The 20,781-nt window shown below is 36.1% G+C and overlaps 1 protein-coding gene across 2 annotated transcripts in view; it reads left to right on the top strand.

Annotated features, from left to right (window-relative positions):
• ptchd4 (patched domain containing 4) overlaps positions 1-20,781 on the top strand; it is a 149,291-nt gene that overhangs the window by 116,361 nt on the left and 12,149 nt on the right. For both annotated transcript variants that reach the window (XM_073932875.1, NM_001030185.1), the window contains 1 exon segment: positions 1,244-1,724. In XM_073932875.1, the coding sequence (XP_073788976.1) occupies positions 1,577-1,724 (148 nt within the window). In that variant the 5' untranslated portion in view covers positions 1,244-1,576.

Here is a 20,781-nt window from a genome sequence, read left to right as displayed (position 1 = left end):
TAACAAGTAACAAGATTTGGACCACCAAAACATATATATTTGAACCACTATCATTGTTGTGCAGTCGCATATAGCAACTTGTGAACGTTTAAAGCATAACACTGTATATCCGGGTTACTTTTTGGTTTCTCTCAGCATGCAGTCGAGAGTAATGAACATGCAGATTATGTCCGGGGCTGAATTAAACGTTAAAATATATGTCCTCAAGTGCTCAATTTTTACTAAAGCTCTATTTCTGAAAATTTTCAAGGGTCATTTGATTATAATTATTTTTATACCACATGTCTTTTGTTGTAGAAGCACTTCTTTATGTTATGATGGTGGTTTAAATATTATAATTTTGCCAATATTCGATTTAAATGATCTCTTTAATAGATTTTACTCATGTGCGTATTAAAATTTGTATAAAACATGTGCATTAGTAAAGTTTTACTACTGGCTGAATTGATCATGTTAAAGTAAATGTGAATATATACATAATTTTGATGTAGTTTTACTAAAAATAATGATATTGAGAAGAATAATTGCCAGTATTCAAGTCACTTAAGTTACTCAATCTGCTTTTTGCTGTCTTACGCTATCTGTTAAGCTTCTGAGCAAGCAACAATTGATTGGGACATAATAATAATAATTGTTATTATTAAATTGCAGGATTTCCATTTCAATTTAACCAACCACTTCAATATTTAGAACTAGAAACAAAAAGAATGAGCTTTGACTGCATATACTCTGGGGAAGAAAGTCTGAGTGCATCAATTACTTCAGGTTTCCACTTTTTTCTTGTGCTTGAATGCTAAAACGGTCCACCTTTGAATTGTCAGTCACTTATATAGCCCCCTGCAATTTGAGTTTGAGACCCCTGTTTTAAAGGTATAGTTGACCCAAAACTGAAAATTCTGCCGTCATTTACTCACCCTTTACTTGTTCAGAACCTGTTTGGATTTCTTTCACTTTAAGGTGTAATAAATAAAATATTTTTATTTTAAAATAGTTTTTAGTATAGATATGGCGGCTGTTGCTTTTTCTTCCAGCAGCCAACGTTACGGCCTGAGTTCAATTGTTCATCAACTTTAGTATTCCACTGATGTTCCAAACCTGCCAATTATTTAGCAAATTTTTGGACAGCAGTTGATTTTTGCTGATTGCAAAGTACACTTTAGATTGCATTCAAATTAAATTTCATTCATAACTGTGTCGTTTAATGATTGGACTAAATTAGTAACTGGTTTGTTTTTGCCTCTAGGATGGTCGGGTGTCCTTTATTGGCCATCAGCTGGGCGGTGTGGCCTTGCCCGCAAATAACCGGGACCAACAGGTCAAGTTTGCTCGCGCCATCCAAATCACCTACTACCTCCGCAACCTTGGCCCAGTGGTGCAGGACATCATTGCTGAGAAGTGGGAGACTGAATTCTGTAAGCTGGTGCACCAACTGGCTACAGACAGCCAGGAACTACACATCCAGTCGCTCACGTCCTTCAGCTTATGGCGGGACTTCCACAAGACAGGCGTATTGGCCAAGAGCGAGGTGCTGGTCAGCTTGGTGCTGGTGCTCTTGGCAGCCACCATCTCCAGCTCTATGCGGGACTGCTTACGCGGAAAGCCTTTTCTGGGCCTGTTGGGCGTCCTCACCATCTGCATCGCCAACGTGACGGCAGCTGGGATTTTTTTCATCTCTGATGGGAAATTTAACTCTACGCTGCTCGGGATCCCCTTTTTTGCCATGGGTAAGTGCAGCTTTCTTCACAGAGACGGTGGTGATTGTGTGTGGGATTATTGTAATTGCTGTGTGACCCCTCAGGAGGGGGGTGTAATTGTTTTCACGGCAGACATCGGGGTCAGTCCTTGTGCAACAATAGGTTTTATCATTACAGAGGGAGAATCTGTGATATTAAGAATAGAAATGGAAGATAATTTGGGGCCAACGATTTTGTGCCACAATGAAAAGTCTTTGAATGTTTGCTTGAAAAGCCCATGATGGTGAAGAATGTCAAGTTAAAATAAATATAAATTGAGGTAGCATTACTATTATAAAGGCAAATCTGAATGATGGAATTGTTAATGTACAATTTATAAAAAAAACATGCAGGTCTTTTCTAATGGCTCACTGACAGCAGGAAACTAAATATATGTTTTTTCAATTAAGAATTGCAAAATAAAAATTAGAAAGTATTTTTTACACATGTGGCGCAAGTCCTGTCAAAATTTATAGTTTAAATATTCATGTCAGCTGGTAAAACAAGAATATAAACATATATATTTTAATATGACATAAAATTGTCATGTTTTCTATATTATATTTACAATATGCACATATATGTGTACATATATACATGCTTACATGTACCTATATAGATACATATATGCATATATACTGTGTATGTGTGCATATACGCACTTATATGTTCACCTATATGTTCGCCTATATGTTTACCTATATATTAGTAAAATTATCAAATACATAGCTGCTAGACAACAGCCCATGTAGAAATTAATTTTTTAAAATAAAAATACAGTAAAAGAACAAAATTAAGACTAAAAAATGAACAGAAAAAAAAACTAAATAAAAAAAGACAAACCATTTTGTTACACATATCCATCTTTTCCACCATCCTCATACAAGAAAGAATTGACCTTGTAAATGTTTCTGTAAAACATGTAGACATCATAGCTTCCCATCTCCTCTCACTTATTTGCCATAGTTAAGTTCCATAACATGCTAATTACATGTGAAACCAATTTCAAATGTTTGCACATACATACGTGTTTTGCATTTTTTTAGTTCGTTCTCAGTTATTTCCTTGATAATAGAAAATATGACCTAGGCATCATGTATGACAGTTGCCAAAGTGAGATATGAGCTATATAGTAGACATCTTGTATAAACATATAGGGGTTATATGTGGATATAAAGAAGCAATACAGGAGACCTGTATGGCCTGTATATGCACATATACACACCAGTCAGAATTATTAGCCACCCTTTGAATTTTTTTTTTCTTTTTAAATATTTCTCAAATGATGTTTAACACAGCAAGGAAATTTTCACAGTATGTCTGATAATATTTTTTCTTCTGCAGAATGTCTTGTTTGTTTTATTTTGGCTAGAATAAAAGCAGCTTTTACTGCTTTTTAACCATTTTAAGGCCAAAAACCATTTTAAGGCCAAAATTATTAGCCACTTAATTTTTTTATAGTCTACAGAACAAACCATCATTTTACAATAACTTGCTTAACTACCCTAACCTGCCAGTTTTACCCAATTAACCTAGTTAAGCCTTTAAATGTCACTTTAAGCTGTATAGAAATGTCTTGAAAAATATTTAGTAAAATATCATTTACTGTCATCATTGAAAATATAAAAATAAATCAGTTGTTAGAAATGAGTTATTAAAACTATTATGTTTAGAAATGTATTGAAAAAAATCATCTCTCCATTTGGGGAAAAAATAAACTGGGGGAATAATAAACTGGGGGATAATAATTTAGGGGGGCTAATAATTCTGTATAACTGTATAAAAACATATATGCAGTATATATAATACATGTAGGTTTTATACATGTGCCATGCAAGGTAAAATCAGCCTATAATAAATGTATTGCAGTAAACTACATAAAAAAGATGCCGTAAGCTTGGTGCCCACTAAAATGTGTTTGTACAGGAAGTGGTGTTAATCTGAACAGCATCAATGTATGACATTGCTTTAATATGCAAAATAACTTAATAAACACGTAGTTAATACTCAGAGACCCACATTATAAACATATTCTTGCCTAATTTTTTTTACTGTCACTGGAATACGTCCCAACAAAATCTTCCATCTATGGACAACAATTGCTAAATGAATCAGTGTTTTGAACAACCATCACTCTAAATGATTCAATGACTGCTTTGTCCTTATATTAAAGGCTGAATGGTGTCTAAAATTTTATATTTTTCCAAAACTTCAGTACCTACTTGGTAGGTATTGCTGAATATATGCTATATTGACCATGTTGTCATTGTTATGGGTCTCTCAGCATCAATTTTGTGGTGAATTCTGACATGCATTTGTCATATACTTTTTTTATTTACAGAAAGTCACATACAGTACCTTTAGTATGATTGTTATTTTATGGTGGTATAAAAGCACTGAGTAAATGATTCAGTAGCTATGTTTTCATTCACCCATTTTTGATCCGCATTTTGTATATGCGCATAAAAAAAGGTTGATGCAAACGCCAATATGCGCATACATTTTTTCAATGTGCATAAAAAAGCAAATGTGCATAACTGAGATAGGATAAACTTTTGTTCGATAAGAAAAGATGTGCATAAACTACGTTGGAAACACTTTTTGCAAACAAATTCCAGTATGTGCATTAAAAAAGTTTTTGTTATAAGAGATAATGTGAAACCAAGAGGTTGAGCACATTGTAAAGCATCTGAAATTTTGTTTTGGTCATTCTTATTATATTATGAATTACCTCCAGAATCAATTGTCTGTGCTCCGCATCTGACGCCTTCAAACACCACCGTGAGTTCATTTTGTGTCGGCATATTGTTTTCTGAGGGGCAAGGCATTAAATAAATAAGGAAAAGATTGGCGCAGCTTCTCTTACTGCATTAAATTCCATTTTTACTCTTGATGTTTGATAGCTAATCAAGAAGTGATTATTTTGTTATCTTTGACTCGTTAGATGGAAACGCTGCTTTATTCGCATGTCTTATATGCGATATTCCAGTTTGATCTCATGAGGAAACGAAAATATTTTACGTTTTGTCAGTTTAGTGGCTAATTCGTACAAATTCTTACGAGTTCAGTCGTACGAAAATGTATGATTTTAAAAAGGAGGCGAATTAGATGTACGAATTCATACGAATTAGCCATAAAATCAAAAATTATGAATTGCTGAGAGATTGCATTTGATATTCCAGTTTTGCGACACATTTTTGGGTAGAAGCATAGCTACTGACACATTCAGTCATATTGTTTGTGAATAAATCAATGTTTTTGAATGAACTGGTTAAATGAACAATTTATTGAGTCATTCTGTCATTTGTTGCCACCTTCTGGCATAACTATTCTGGCCTGTCAAGAATCACACAAACTACAGACAAAAGCAAAATAACAATTATTCATTTCTTTATTTGTTTTCTTTTTGGCTTAGTCCCTTCATTAGTCTGGGGCTGCCACAGGTGAATGAACTGCCGACTTACCAAGCACGTTTTACGCAGCTGATGCCCTTCCAGCCACAACCCAACACTGGGAAGCACCCACACACTCTTGCACACTCTCACATACACTATGGCCAAATTAGCTTATTCCATTCACCTATACCGCATGTGTTTGGACAGTGGGGCAAACCGGAGCACCCAGAGGAAACCCATGTGAACACAGTGTGAACATGCAAACTCCACACAGAAGTGCCAACTGATGCAGCCGGGGCTTGAACCAGTGACCTTCTTGCTGTGAGGTGATTGTGCTAGCCACTGCGCCACCGTGCTGCCAGTAAAATAATATGTAAAGAAAATGTATAGATAACATATATAGAGAATATAGCAGAATACATTTTACTTTGGGTTAATGGCAGTTTTTTTGCTTTTATACAGCATGCCCTACAATTTTAGGTCCTCCTAATGACCAGTAGAAAATCTTGTTGTTACATAACAATGTCTGTTTGACTGAAACCTAATCCAGAATTAATAATGTAATAAATCTAAAAAGTGACATTAGAATGCAAACACCTGTCTTTGCGCAAAAAAATGTAATGTGAATCTGAAGGAACAATTACGTCTGCAGAACATTTATCCTTTTACAAGAATTAGCTCCCTTTCTTCCTATTGTTCATGCATTTTGGGAGGATAATAAGGAGCAGTCATTAATTTCCGACAGTGCTGTGTTCTTTCTGACGTGTTATTTTGGTGCACCCCTGGGAACACAATCTAGCAAGCTAAAACAAACTTGGAAATTTAACGAACTCCGAACTCAACACATCTTGCAGGTGTTAAAAACACCCTTAGATTTTACACCTGTCTAGGTTGCATTAGATGCCCTTAGGTAACGACTGTCACAACCCTCAACTGAGTGGAACTAATTAGCTTCCAGTTTAAAGCACGTCGATTTGTTTGCTCCTGTGGAGGTAGAATCATGATTCTCTCAAAACAAGGATATACAGGGTGCAAAAGCACAATTATGGCAATTAAAGCATTCTTATTTTCAGTCAGCCACTGCGATGAGTTTGCTTATTGTTGCAGCGCGATAGAATAATCATCCAACAATTACACATGGCATTCGATTTGAAGAAGCACTGTCAGTAAAGAGACCGGCTGTACTGTAGGATTTTATGATCATGAATGCCCTTGCGGAGCTTCTGGATCAAGGGTAATAATGCTTGGTGCTGTATTGTATACTCTTAAGCTCTAGCCAGGCATTTACGGTGTCCCTAATGATCCAGACCCCTCAGATACTCAGTCTTATTGCAAGGCTAGCCCAGCGTGAAAGATTAATTGCTCCCTGACCACTGGATTTTGAGCTCTTTGCAGAATACCACAGGACTTGTGATTTACTGTGCTTTGCATTTGAGCTGCACGGAAAGGACAATCTGGAGGAATAGATTTTGTCCTGCTGGCGAAGATGAATGGTGACAGTCTACAAGGCACATCACAATGTGCTGCCGGGACCCGGGGGACACAGGGTTGTTTCGTTGGGTTGGTGAAGTGGCATTGGATTCAAGTTTGTGAAAGGTATTTGGATATATATATTAGCTACAAATACGGCGCATAAGTCATTTGGACAACTCTTAGATGGGTTGTTATGAGCTGCATAAATAATTTTGGTCTTCGACGGGACAATAATTAGATTGGAAGTAAATTATGACAGAATACTCATTTTAGGGTGACCTGTCCCTTTAAAGGGACTTGGCGGAAGATGGATGCTCTGCAGAAAACAATGTGGGACACTGTTGTGTGAGACAATGAATGGGGTGCCTGCTATACCTTCAATTTAAGTTTGGAGGTTATTTTTATTCAGACGCATAGAGCAAGGGGTCTATTTATAGACTTGCTTCCTGCCACACGTCTTAGTGGCGGCGCGGCGAATGCTTTGTTCTGCTGGGACAAATGACAGGATAGGAAATCAATGTCGGAGTACTCACTCACCTCCTGATCTCAGTGTACATACAGTAAAGCTATTTGGTGCTGCCACTGCTGACGTATGACGTGCCTTCCTCGTGGAAATCACAAATCATGTGATTATAGGCTAATTCTCATATAATGTAGCAAATATTTTGGTTTTTAAAACTAATCAATATTTTAGTTTGCATGTTCTCCCCTTGTTTGCGTGAGTCCTCTGGGTTTTCCAGTTTTCCCCACTATCTGAAGACATGCGTTATAGGTGAATTGAATAAACTAAGTTGGCCGTAGTGTATGTGTGTGAATGTGAGAGTGAATGGGTGTTCCCAGTACTGAGTTGCAGCCGGAAGGCCATTCGCTGTGTAAAACATATGCTGGATAAGTTGGCTGTTCATTCCACTATGGTGGTCCCTGATAAATAGAGGGACTAAGCCAAAGGGAAATGAAACGAAATGAATGAATGTTAGAAATTACTGTATATTAAAACATCTGCCATCAAAGGGTATCAGTTTTGCATATTAAAATAATAGGTGGATTGCTTTATTAGGAATAGGTATCGAAGTTCTGTGATGTCTTAATGACTTTTGAAAATATACATAAATACTTATTCTCACAACTGATTTTGCTTTTACACACCATATCACAACAAAAAAGCTATTCTGTCAGAAAGGAGGCAGATTGGGACAGCATTAATAGACAAAGCAGCGGACCAACTAGATTGTACAACATATGAAAAGTTAATTTGGTCAATTTAAAATCTTTTAGCCAAAGCCTGTCATCAAAGTGATTGTGTATTATTACCTCTAGGAACCGTCTTGAGCGGCTGCGCTCCCACAGAGCGGACTTACACCACCAAAAGCCAGTTATGACTCTGTTCATTGCATTTCGTCTCTGTGTTTTGAGGCACAGTTAATTTATTGTAAAAGATATGGACCCACAGTGGCTTCTACTACCAGAGCAAATTCTATTTTTCTTGATATTTGGCACTAGTTTTTGAGGACATGACAATGACTCTTAGACTCATTGTAAGGAAACAGTCCTTTATTCGCAAATGTTTTATTCGATGTTACAGTTTTCAGCAGTTTACCTCACATGGAAAAAGGTAGCTAGTGATTTAGAAGGAATATTACTTTTCAGTCAAAATGCTATATTTATAGTAAAATATATTGTTTACTCTGTTGTTCAAATGATCTTAAGATTGGGGCGGACAAGCAATAAGTAAGGACAGGTGTTACATTTCTATAAACAAACTGATAAATTATGCAGCTAATTTGTTGCAAACCGACTGCTGGCTTAGGTTCTAAACTCAATTAATGTATATCTATAGTGTTTTGTTTTTGTGTATACAACAATTCAGACTGGTTCTTGAATCTGATTGGCTGATAGCTGTGCGGTATTCTAACAATAACAGCTCTCGGTCATTACTCTGCCCACATACAGCAACAAACAGAGGAAACTCTATAGTTTGACAAATATTGCTGCTGTTGGGCAACATAATGTACTTTTGAGGCTTTTTTTAGTCGAGAATGTAGTCGTTTAGATTGCAACTATGCCGTTTATTTATAAGGATAGTGCCTATTTTAAAATATGTCTAATTTCTTGTCATTGAGCAAAGCAAAGACTGTTGATGATGTTTCCCCCATAAAATGGCAACAGAGACCGCAAAATAAGCCCTTAGAGCAGGGGTTCCCAAACTTTTCAGCCCGCGACCCCCAAAATAACAATGCCAGTGACTCGCGACCCCCAATATCCTCTGAGGTGGTTATAAATACAGAAACCTTGCATGCAATGATGCAGACACACCAATTAAATTTGTGTCAGTGCTTTAAATGTGCCAGAAAGTATAACCTGATGTTATAAAATCAAAATGCATCTGACGCTATTGCTGCCTTTAATATAATGTAATTACCCCCGGGGTCGCAATCCAATAGAACTAGTAACTATAAGCTACTATAATAACTATATAGTATATAGTAACTATAAACGACTATTTTTATTTTCAGTATAGTTAAGAATAAAATATGTTAATTCTTATGGTTTTGGAAATCACCAGGCGACCCCTCTTCATTGCCCCGCTACCCCTCGCGCGGTCCCGACCCCCACTTTGAGAACTACTGCCTTAGAGGATAAAAACAGCGTAATTTCTAACTAAAGCTGATCAAATCATTATTAAATAGGTAAATGACATTCTACTGTATGTCGATCTCTCTCTTTTGTATGTTGTGGTGCTGTATATACCATATAAATGTAGTGTATTTGATGTGTGTGATAGGACTTGCATATTAGGAATGTATTTACTCTGTGCTGGCCACTCTTTGTATAGTTACTTTTTCCCTGTATGTGTTTAGCTTTTTCCTTATTACAAACACAACAGTAATCTGGTAGTGTTGGCACTGCTTTGGCTTTTTCTTGGATAATTATTGTGATCTCTCGATTGCAACAGAGAAATACTGGGAAATCTTTGTAGACTGATCATGCCGCTTCAGTCTTATAATCATAAAATATAAGCAAAATCACCTGTTTTGCCATCACTTTAGACATTACACTGGAGAATCATTCAAATACTAGCTCTAAAGTGACGGTGGTGAAGGAGCAATGGCTTCTATTTTAATGTCAGCTGCAGATGTGAATTAATGGCAGAAGTAATTCATCTTACAAAAGGGTTTTTAGACTCTCGTGTTTGATTTTTTTATATACACGATTATGCCGTCTAACTATTGTATAAACGCAATATCACACTCGTAGCAATGCGATGTGGCTGTATATCTTCACTGCTAAGACACTGAGAACGCCTCCAACCAGTGCTGATATACAGCCATATAGCACTGCTAGGAGTGTGATATATCTTATATATGTAGATATACATTTAAGAACTTAAACTGATCAAAAGCCATTTTATGTGTTCTTTTTTAAGAATCAGTTTAAGCACCATTTTGAAAAAATAAATATGGCACCAGTCTATGAAACAAAAAAGCAAAACAAAAACAACGATACCATTGAAACAGTGATACGGAAATTTGTTAAGTTAATCTGTTTTGATATACTTTGTCTACACCAAACATGAGCTGTGCGACATGGCTAAAGCCAGCTAGTAGAACCCATCATAATCAGTGATTCAGGCTTTATTAAATGTGACATTACAAATCACAGATATAATACAAATCCCATTCTATTAATGAGGTACATCAGTTGAAATGGATAGGCAATGCTGAAGAAGTATTCATTGAACTTTTTCTGCAGACGCTGTCTTTCAGTGACACTTTTAGGTCATGAATGGTCATAACAAAACAATGAAGTTTTGTATTCATTTAATGTGATTTTGCATTTTAATTACTCAAATGGGGTTTAAGTAAAATAAAAAAAATAAATAAATGAAATCTGCCAATCATACTGTCTGTCATCCACACAGTATAAAATATATTTTAAATATTTCAGCCTGTGGTTCCCCCTTCACTCTCTCCAAAAATAGTCTGATCTTCTGCTCTGCTGCATGTTCTGAAACTGAACAGATGCAAGGAGTTCACGCGGTGAGTGAGTCATGTTGACAGCAAAGTAATGAAAATTCATAGAATAAAAGACAGAGCAGAGTTGCAATCCCAACCAAATGATTTTATAAGAAAGCTGAGTTTATCCAGCAGGTTCATATTAACATAACACATTAACATAACATAGAAGTCTATTGTCCAAACCATTGCATGTGATGATTTTTGGAAACATACCACAGATTATGATGAAGGCTAATTTTACCAGTCTTGTAAATTCAGTGGATTCCCTATAGATTTTGCTAGGTTTTTTTTTTGGCATAAATTGAAAAAAAAATAAAAATTATTCTTCCACCACTGAAAGGCTTAACTCACCCGAAAAATTTAAAATTCTGTTGTTAATAACTCATCTTCATGTCATTCCCTTTCCCTATGACTTTTGTTCATCTTTAGGACACAAATGAAGATATTTTAGTACATATCGACACAGCTTTGAAATGCTCTAGTGTCTCTGTATCTGTGTTTGAACTTGGTGAACAGTGGTAAACCAATGACCTTCATGGCCAATCACAGTCATATCTGTTGAGCATGTGAATACAATAGCCAATCCGTGGTTCCGTGTTTTAAGAACACGCTTAACAGTACTTAAATGTTAGCAGGAAATGAAAATTAATTAAATTTCGATACTAATTGGTACCAAAAATCGATACTAAATCCAAGCGCTCTGTCATCCTCCAAAGACAGCAACAGTATCGACTGTAATCATACTGTAGGATGCTGCATGTTGCATTACTGACTGGCATGTTGTATTGCCTGTAGGGATGTGAACCTACACTGCGATTATCATGCCATCGATTCAGTTCAATTCGATATCTCGGTGCATCAGGGTACGTTGACGACGCTTTCCAAAAACAATTTGATATTTTAAAAGACTTTAGATGGGCTGTTAAAGTATATCGTATAGCTAAAGTGTACATATTTACACTTTTTTTTAACTTGCGAGAAAATGCAACATGCTTAAAAGTCAAAAATTAACAAATAAATCTTTTAGTTTGATTTCCTAAAGTCAAATGAGTTTGTTAGTTTATATAATTCGGCTAAAGCCTAGTTATGAAGGAGAAGTGATAAGCATTAAAAACGTAATCAGTTCTAAGAGAAGACAGATGAGAGAGAACTAGATAAAAACACTGACGAACAAATAAAAGAACAAATAATCAAAGAGCAGATTAAGTCACATTTAGGACAAATATCAATAGAGATGTAAGAGAACTTTGACATTTTACTCTGTCAAACGCTTCTTGATAAGAAAGTAGGCCTGTTACTGGAAAACAGCTGAATTATGCTGCTGCTACTGGAAAAATGCAGTTCGTGTCTGGGTTTAAAAGTGCATGTCTGTCGTGAGCCATATTGTAACTGTGTGTGTGTGTGTGTGTATGTGCCCGCAGTGGCATAGTCTCTTCCCAGCATGTCAGTCCTATTGATCGAGCTCATTTAGGGCCACAGACTGTGGAACAGCATGTGCCCTGGGATCTGGACCATCTCCTTGCAATTCTCTTCACACACGCATGATTGTGCCTGGTCATGGCTAACACACACACATACACTCACATAGCCTGGGAAGCCCGTCTCAATCCCTATTCCATAAACAAACACCAACGGTCACCAGCATTTACAGCAGACCTTTGCTGTCTCCCGCCGGAAAATACAGATGATGGGGTGTTAGTAGATTGAAAACTGGCCACGTTGAAGCCCATTGATTTGCCTCGGCGCTGGAAGGCAAGAGCAAGTCCTGGGGAAGAGATTAGGGGTCTTACCAATGAACTACTTATCACAAATGTCTTCAAGCGTTACATATTACATGCCATTAAGGCCGTGGCTGGATAATTTGCCATTGTCAGGAGGAAGAATCAGGATGAGAGAGGTTTGTTGGACGTTGTAAGCCGAGAGGAAATTTCATTTGCATAGTTTGGTCAGGCATGATGCGCGACCACTGAATCGCTGCGTGAAATAGAAATAGCACCAGACGTCCAGCTAATCTTCAGCCTCCCTGCGTTTGTCATTAATATTCCAGTCTTTTATCTTTCAGTTGTATGATTTATGTTTTGAAAATCATGCAAGATTGGAAATTACAGAAATGGATTTTTTCCATTTAGTGGGTGGCTTCAAGTGGAATAATTGACATTTAAAATGTAGTGGGGAGGTTTTTGTGTGTGCGTGTGTTTTGGATGGAAGCTGTTTGAAATTTATGATGTTTGATTGTCATTTTTATGATGCCAGAGAGCACTGAAAGGAAAAGTGTACTGTTTTTTAGTGTGGGAGTACAATTGTTAGGAGAAATCTATCTTCTGGTGGAGGCCTTGAACACACTGACATGTGCTGACAGTAGCATGTTTTACAGTGACATGAAATACTGTCATAGGTTGTAAGGTAGAAACTCCCATGAGTTCTTGTGACTGAAGCCACGCCGTATAGAAAGTGAGTGATGGAAAAGGCTGATCGTGAACTATTCCCTTTAGGAAGTGATTTGTCGTTTAAACAAGTTGAAGTCAGAAATATTAGCCCATGAATTATTAACCCTTCTGCTTTTTTCTCCCTAATTTCAGGAGACCAGATTTTTACAACACATTTCTACACATAATAGTTTAAATAACGAATTTCTAATAACTGATTTATTTGATCTTTGCCATGATGACAGTAAATAATATTTTACTAGATATTTTTCAAGATACTTCTATACAGCTTAAAGGTGGACTAGGCAGGTTAGGGTAATTGGGCAAGTTATCAAATAACGATGGTTTGTTCTGTAGACTGTCGAAAAATATGTAGTTTAAAGGGACTAATTATTTTGACCTTAAAATAGCTTTTAAAAAATGTATAACTGCATTCATTCTTGCCGAAATTAAACAAATAAGACTTTCTCTGCAAGACAAAATATTATCAGTCATACTGTGAAAATTTCCTTGCTCTGTTAAACATCATTTTGTAGATATTTTTAAAAAGAAAATTAAAAGGGGGCTAATAATTCGGACTTCATTTGTATGCCATAGTTCACTGGGTTGTTGGTATCTAAAGTAGCCTTATTATTGTGCAAACAATGTGAAAAGTAAATATCCAATCAGTTTCGAGTTTTGTTCAGGTCATTTGGCTCCTCAGCAGAACAGTAGGCCATAAAGAAGATCTATAAGTTTTTAATATTCACTCGAGATGAGATGACTATGAAGCCCAAACTTTTTTTATTAGTCTGCTTTTATTAGACGGCCTTTTTCATATGTGAGCACTTTCTCTAGGCTATTTTAAGATATTTTCTTTAGCGTAAATGATCTGAGGGCAGTTTTGACTGTCATGTATAAAATTTGATGAAAATAATAAATATATTAATTATATTCACTAACAGTATGAATTTATACTTCTGCTTCAAATATTTTCTTTAAAGAGACATATACTTTTATTCTGCAAGAATGCTGAATACTTTAATCAAAATGGAGGAGTAAGAGTTCAAATAAGGTTTTTTTAAAATGCTTTCTGTTTTAAGTATTGATAATATTGCTAATAACAAAAATAGTTTCTAGAGCATCAAATCAGTTTATAAAACAAATTTCAAAAATAATTAAGGCTGAAAATTTAGTTTTATAACAATGGTAAATTTATTATAATTACAGTAAAGGGCTGGGCAGCTAGGGCTGCACAGTACTGGAAAAATTTGCAAAATGCGATATGATTTAACATTTTCCTAAAAAAATTTTTTACATTTTTAATAAATTAATTTGTTTATCTCATTAATTCTTACCCAGACAAAAAATGAGTAAAAAAAACCTCAGCAACCTATAAACCTGAAAAAACCTTGTTATTTTCCTCCCTCATCTTGATTTTCGCCATTAGCGTTTATTTTTACCTGCATGTTCAAAACTGGGCCACTAGCAGCCAATAGCAGAACAGCAATTAGAACAGAAAGGTGGGGCTACAGATAGTAAGGCCCCATCTGATTGATCAAATATAGATAAACAACCAATACATAAAATGCAATACATACATTTATTGCATATAATATTATCATAATAAGAATAATTTTGTGATATTTATTGTCTAATGTCTGCTAATTTGCCAAGCTTCTTTTTTTTTGAAGAGATCCAAGTTTAAATTTTCCTTTTATTTTTTCAATTTTTTTCAAGTTGGAATTTTAATTATTAGATTTACAAAATTGAATAACAGGTCACAGGAAATAAGTGCTGTATAACTACTGCTAAATCTAATTTAGTAGCATAAAATTAGTTAGTTAGCATTAATATAGTCAGTTTTTTTTTTTTTTATAAAAAAATCATAATTTTATGAAATAGCACCAGATGCCTAAATGGCATTTTAAAATATAAAGTCTTTACAATATTGCAGTTTTACTCTTTTGTGATCCAAATAAAGGCATCATTCCCAACTATTGCTGTGCAATATGACAACATATGGATAAAATAAAAAGTCTCTCATTTCATATTATGCTTTTTAGTTTATTTTGTGGTGACGCGTGACAACATTACTTCATAATTCCAGAATTGTACACAATTGTACAGGTTGTAAGCTTGAAGATGTCGTTTACTGAAGTGTTTAACCTGTAAAAAAATCTGTAAAAAAAGTTTGATCTATTACACCTGTGTATTTTGTGAATAATGTTTCTTTATATTTCATAAATATTTTTTATTATAAAGGTCTGTTAAAATGAGAAAAATAATTAATATGAATGAGTACATTATTGAGTATATATTGTTTGAAAAATAGATAAAATCTGAAATAAGGACATAGACAATAAATATGTTGTTGAAGTGATAATGATTACCCCTCCTGTAATTTATTATTTTTTGTCATTTTTCAAACAGAGCAAGGAATTTTTCACAGTATTTCCTGTAATATGTTTTTCTTCTCGACAATGTCTGATTTGTATTATTTCGGCTAGAATAAAAACAGTTTTAAGCAAAAAGCAATTTTTTAAAAACCATTTAAGCTCCCCAAAGCAATATTTGTTTTACAATGATTTTCCTAATTACCTTAACTTGCCTATAGTTAACCTAGTCAAGTTAATTTTAAATTGCAAAATTTAAATTGCGCCTTAAGCTGTAATACTAGTATCCTGAAAAATATTTAGTCTAATATTATGTACTGTCATCATGGCAAAGATAAAAGAAATTGGTCAATAGAATTTAGTTATTAAAATTATTATGTTTAGAAATGTGTTTAACAGTTATATCTACCCCCTGTTAAACAGAAATTTAGAAAAAATATATATGGGGCTAATAATTCAGGAGGGTTAATAATTCTGACTTCAACTGTATATAAAGAAAAAAATCCTTGCCATGCTGTCAGAATACAGTATACACTATTACTTTATCAAATTCACTGAAAATGTAACAGTATTTATCATGATATATATATATTGTTATCAGGATATAAGATGACTTACATTGTGATAAGAGATTTCTGTCAAATCACTCATCCCTGTTCCAAACCACAAACTTTTAGTAGGAATTAGGTGTATTTGACTGTAACTCTCTTGAAATGACATCTGTAAAATCAAATGTTAAAAAGGGAAACGTCTCCATGGGCAAACACAGCTAAATGATGGCTCGTGGAGTCAACGGCAGGATTGATGAGGTCCACTCCAATGAAATTACGTGCGAGTAACTCTAGCCCTCTGCTGATTTACATGCACTGCATTTGCACAAGCTTTTTCATTAGCGCTTGCAGATGTGCAGGACACACACACACACACAGAAGCACACAAAAGCTTCAGCTGTCAATTCAACACAGACAGAAGCGCCACAACACATTATGCCTCTTCTAAGTGCAATGGTTTGACTGGCTGTGTGAAAGTACACATCTGTCTGTCTGTTGTGTTGAGTTTTGTGCCCATTGCACACCTAATCCTTAGCAGCAGGATTAACGGTGCGCTGTGATGTGTGCTGCGTTAAGATAAGGACATGTTCACTGTCAAAGGAGATGCTAATTTTGGGCACTTTTGTAAGGCAGAGCTCTCAGCATGTTTTATTTCTGTATCGGAATGAGCGGTGCTGCCTTTATGCTGATAATGTCATGCCACAAAATGAAGCTGAAGACATTTATTCATTAGATTTTTTGGAGGATGGGGGGGGTGTTCCAATAATAACTCTTTTAAAACTCTTTTTTGTGTTCGCTATGAAAGAAAAAACACCAAATCTTTGTTGCAATTATAACTCTAACATGCAATAAGATCATTTAAATGATGTGTGAACAGGTTTCTCTTTCATCTCCGAGAGCGACTCATGGCTGCTGTCACTGTGAGAAAAAAACACAATCGCTCTGTGCAACAAACTGAACGTAATTTACAACTTCATTACCTGTTATTTACAGCCTATGCAGGTTGTGTTCACTAAAGTAGGCGTTGCATGTTCTCTGTAGTAAACAAACAGCTGGCGGTCAGCTCACTTGTGATTTTGCGGCCACAAATACATCATTACATGAAGAAAGAAATGACATTTTTTGGGTGAATTATACCTTATAAATACAGTATATGGCACTTTTAACGCTATTTAAAGGTGTCAATGTTGCTGTGAAGACTTGTGCGACTGCCTTGCTTCTCTTCTGACCTTGAAAATATGATTGGCTGAATCGTAGAAAATCTGAATTAAGATGTGTGTAGGGTCAAATCGAGATTGTGATCTTTTTTCGATTAATCGTGCAACCATAGTTCAAGCTACCTCACAGAAGTGCTCTGTTTGTTTACAGAATTGTTGAATGTTAAAATAAGGTGAATTAAATGAAAAATAAGCAACATCCTTGATCTGTTTCTTTGCTCTACTTTATTCTTTGTTTAGGTAATATAGAAGTATCAGATTGGGTTTGGTAGCAGTAGATACTCAAAATCAAATCTCTTGGACTCAGACCTGAGGGCAAAAAAACCTGATCGGGACATTCCTAGTTTCAGAACAGTAATTGTGTCACACATTACCAAAGATATTTCATTTTTGAAAAAAAAAAAAAAAACAGTACTGTGTCAGCCATTTTTGTTCACAATGAGTACAGTTTTTTTGTTAATATTTTGATAAGCACTAAATATTTTTTTTCACAGCCTTCTTTGCTTATAGTTACCAATAACAGACAGCACTGTATTATAGTAGATGAAAACACATTAATTAAGCGATATTTGTTATGACATTTGTCATGAAGAAGAACTACGGCATGTTGGTATTTTTATATAACATATTGTGGTTTTAAAGGATTACCACATTAGTGTACTCCTCAAATAACACCTTACTAATGAAACCATTTGGAAAAACAGAAATGCTCCATTACTTAAAGAATATCTGTTCAGAGAGTACGAGTTCCACTGCATATGTCCTGTCACTGCAGCACAGCCAGTCTGACACAGTATGGAAATGTGTGTAATATTTTCCCCATCTTCTGTCACAAGCAGACATGCTTTATTTGAGGTGTGTGGCGGGTCCGTCCGCGGGGTGTTTTCCTGCAGGTGATGGATGTGTTTGCAGCTGTGCCGGTGCTGAAGTTTTAAAGCAGTAATTTTGTTTAATGACTCACTGCACTGCAGCGAGAGGTGATGCAGCTCTTTATATTGAAGCCGTGGCCTGAGAGGAGCTTTCCTGCAGCCAGAGCCTGTGACAAACGGCTCTCTTTAGCTATGTGGAGTGTTGTACCTGTCCGCCAGCACCCAGAGACATGAGCTACAGCCCTTGATTTCCTACCGAAGCCCTGTGAGACATGCAGTGATCAGTGCAGTTCAGTTCCCTTGGTGTTTTCCAGCGAGCGGCACGAGGAAAATGCTCTGGAGGAGGGAGGAACTCGCTGCCAATGAATTGCGCCCACTGTTTATTTGCGTGTTCTGTCTGCATTGTTTCAGCACTCGATTCACTTAAGGAATTATGCAAATCCTGTAATACACAAACACACCCACAAAAACATGATTCAGTTCCTCCTTTTCGAAGGGGGGTTTTGAGCGTTCTGTTGTGTGGGAGGCTTTTAACACAATCCTGTTTATGAAACTGGGATCTGAATTTCCTGTTTAAAATTCTTACAAAAAAATTGATTTATATTCACAGACCACTTTATTAAGTACACCTGTCCAACTGCTTGTTAATGCTAATTTCAGCCAATCACATGGCAGCAACACAATGCATTTAGGCATGTAGACATGGTCAAGACGATCTGCTGCAGTTCAAACTGACAATCAGAATGGGGAAGAAAGATGATTTAAGTGACAACTTGGTATGGTTGTTGGAGTCTCCCCTTCTGCTGCGATCTTAGGGTCAGATTTGGCTTCAATAACATGAAAGCTTGGATCCAACCCGCCTTGTATCAATGGTTCATGCTGCTGGTGGTGGTGTTATGGTGTGAAGGATATTTTCTTGCCACACTTTGGAGCCATTAGTACTAATTGAGCATCATGTCAATGCCACAGCCTACCTGAGTATTGTTGCTGACCATGTCCATCCCTTTATGAACACAGTGAACAGATCTTCTGATGGCTACTTCCAGCAGGGTAACACGCCATGTCATAAAGCGTGAATCATCTCAGACTGGTTTCTTGAACATGACAATGAGTTCGCTGTACTCAAATGGCCTCCATGTTCACCAGAACTCAATCCCATAGAGCAGGGGTGTCAAACTCAATCCCTGGAGGGCCGAAGCCCTGCACAGTTTAGTTCCAACCCTGCTCCAACACACTTACCTGTAGGTTTCAAACAAGCCTGAAGGACTCAATTAGTTTGATCAGGTGTGTTTAATTAGGGTTGGAACTAAACTGTCCAGAGCTGCGGCCCTTTTGGAACTGAGTTTGACACCTGTGCCATAGAGCATCTTTGGGATGTGGTGGAACGAGAGTTTTGCATCATAGATGTGCAGCCGACAATTCTGCAGCAACTGCGTGATGCTATCATGTCAATTTGGACCAAAATTTCAGGAATATTTCCAGTATCATGTTAACTCTATGCCACAAAGGATTAAGGCAGTTCTGAAGGCAAAAGGGGGTCCAACCCAGTACTAGTAAGGTGTACCTAATAAAGTGGCCGACGAGTGTATAAATTAAGATAAATATAAGTAAATATGCAAAGACATCCTTTAAAGACTCAATACAAGAAATACCAAAATACCAAAGTCTGATTTGTTCTAGTGAATTACTCTCTGCTGGTAATTAACCTTATATGTTTCAGTGTTTCCTCTAGGATTTTTTCCAGCTGTGGCGGCAGGCCTTTTTTTTTTTTTTACACAGATCTACCAAATACCTGTGGCATTACTTCAATGACAAATGTCGTGAGTGCAGTATTAAAAGTCGAGAACGCATTTATGTAATAACCTACATGTACGAGCATGTGAATCTCTGCTAGCGTGCCAATTTCCTCTGCTCGTGCACAAAACTTCTTGCACGCCCCCTCAAATATAAGCCACTTCAAGAGCGCGCAGATCTTTTTGTGCGATTTAGTGCGTTTATGTAGCGTGTATGTCATCAGCATTTATTAGATTTGCTAGGAAAATTTATGATTGTGTCCAATAGACCTACAGTACGATATTAATGCGTCCTGAAGTAAAGTGAAATGGCTATACGTCATGTTTCCTGGCCTCACGCATCACGCACCTGTCAGCCAGTCAGTCAGCACGTAACCTTAAAGGGTTAAACAAATAACGCACAGCACTACTATGGTTACAAAAAATTCACGCTGTTATAATTCACTTACCCTTTAATACGTTTTGGTGCGATTATCACCCGCTTTTAAAAAAATAAAATGTTTTGAATGAGACGTTGTAATGTAGCCGTGGCGATGAATTTTGGTGTGGCGCCCCGCCATGGAAGGATGAATGTAGCGGAAACCATGTGTTTAGTCCTTCATAACGCTTACTGTAGTTTTTCTAATTGGATTATTTTGGTTGTGTTTACTATAAATTTACCTTTTTAAAATTATTATGTATTTATTATTATGCCAATTACAGTGTGTCAAGATGTTGCAATATGGATTTATTTAGTATTAGTTACCTTGGGATAACGATTCGTTCAGCTCACGATCCAATACAATTCAAGATATGATTTTTAAAAAAAAAATTTCACAAAATGATTTGAGACAATTTAAAAATGTAAACGTGCACTTTTATTATTTTTAAATTGCTGCAATTTTATTTTATAAGAAAAATAAGTTTAGTCAAATAACAGAATTAATCACATAT

Source organism: Danio rerio, chromosome 20 (genome assembly GCF_049306965.1).
Source record: "Danio rerio strain Tuebingen ecotype United States chromosome 20, GRCz12tu, whole genome shotgun sequence".
NCBI lineage: Eukaryota > Metazoa > Chordata > Actinopteri > Cypriniformes > Danionidae > Danio > Danio rerio.
The sequence above is the reverse complement of the archived record's forward strand: the minus strand, read 5'-3'. Positions and strand labels throughout refer to the sequence as shown.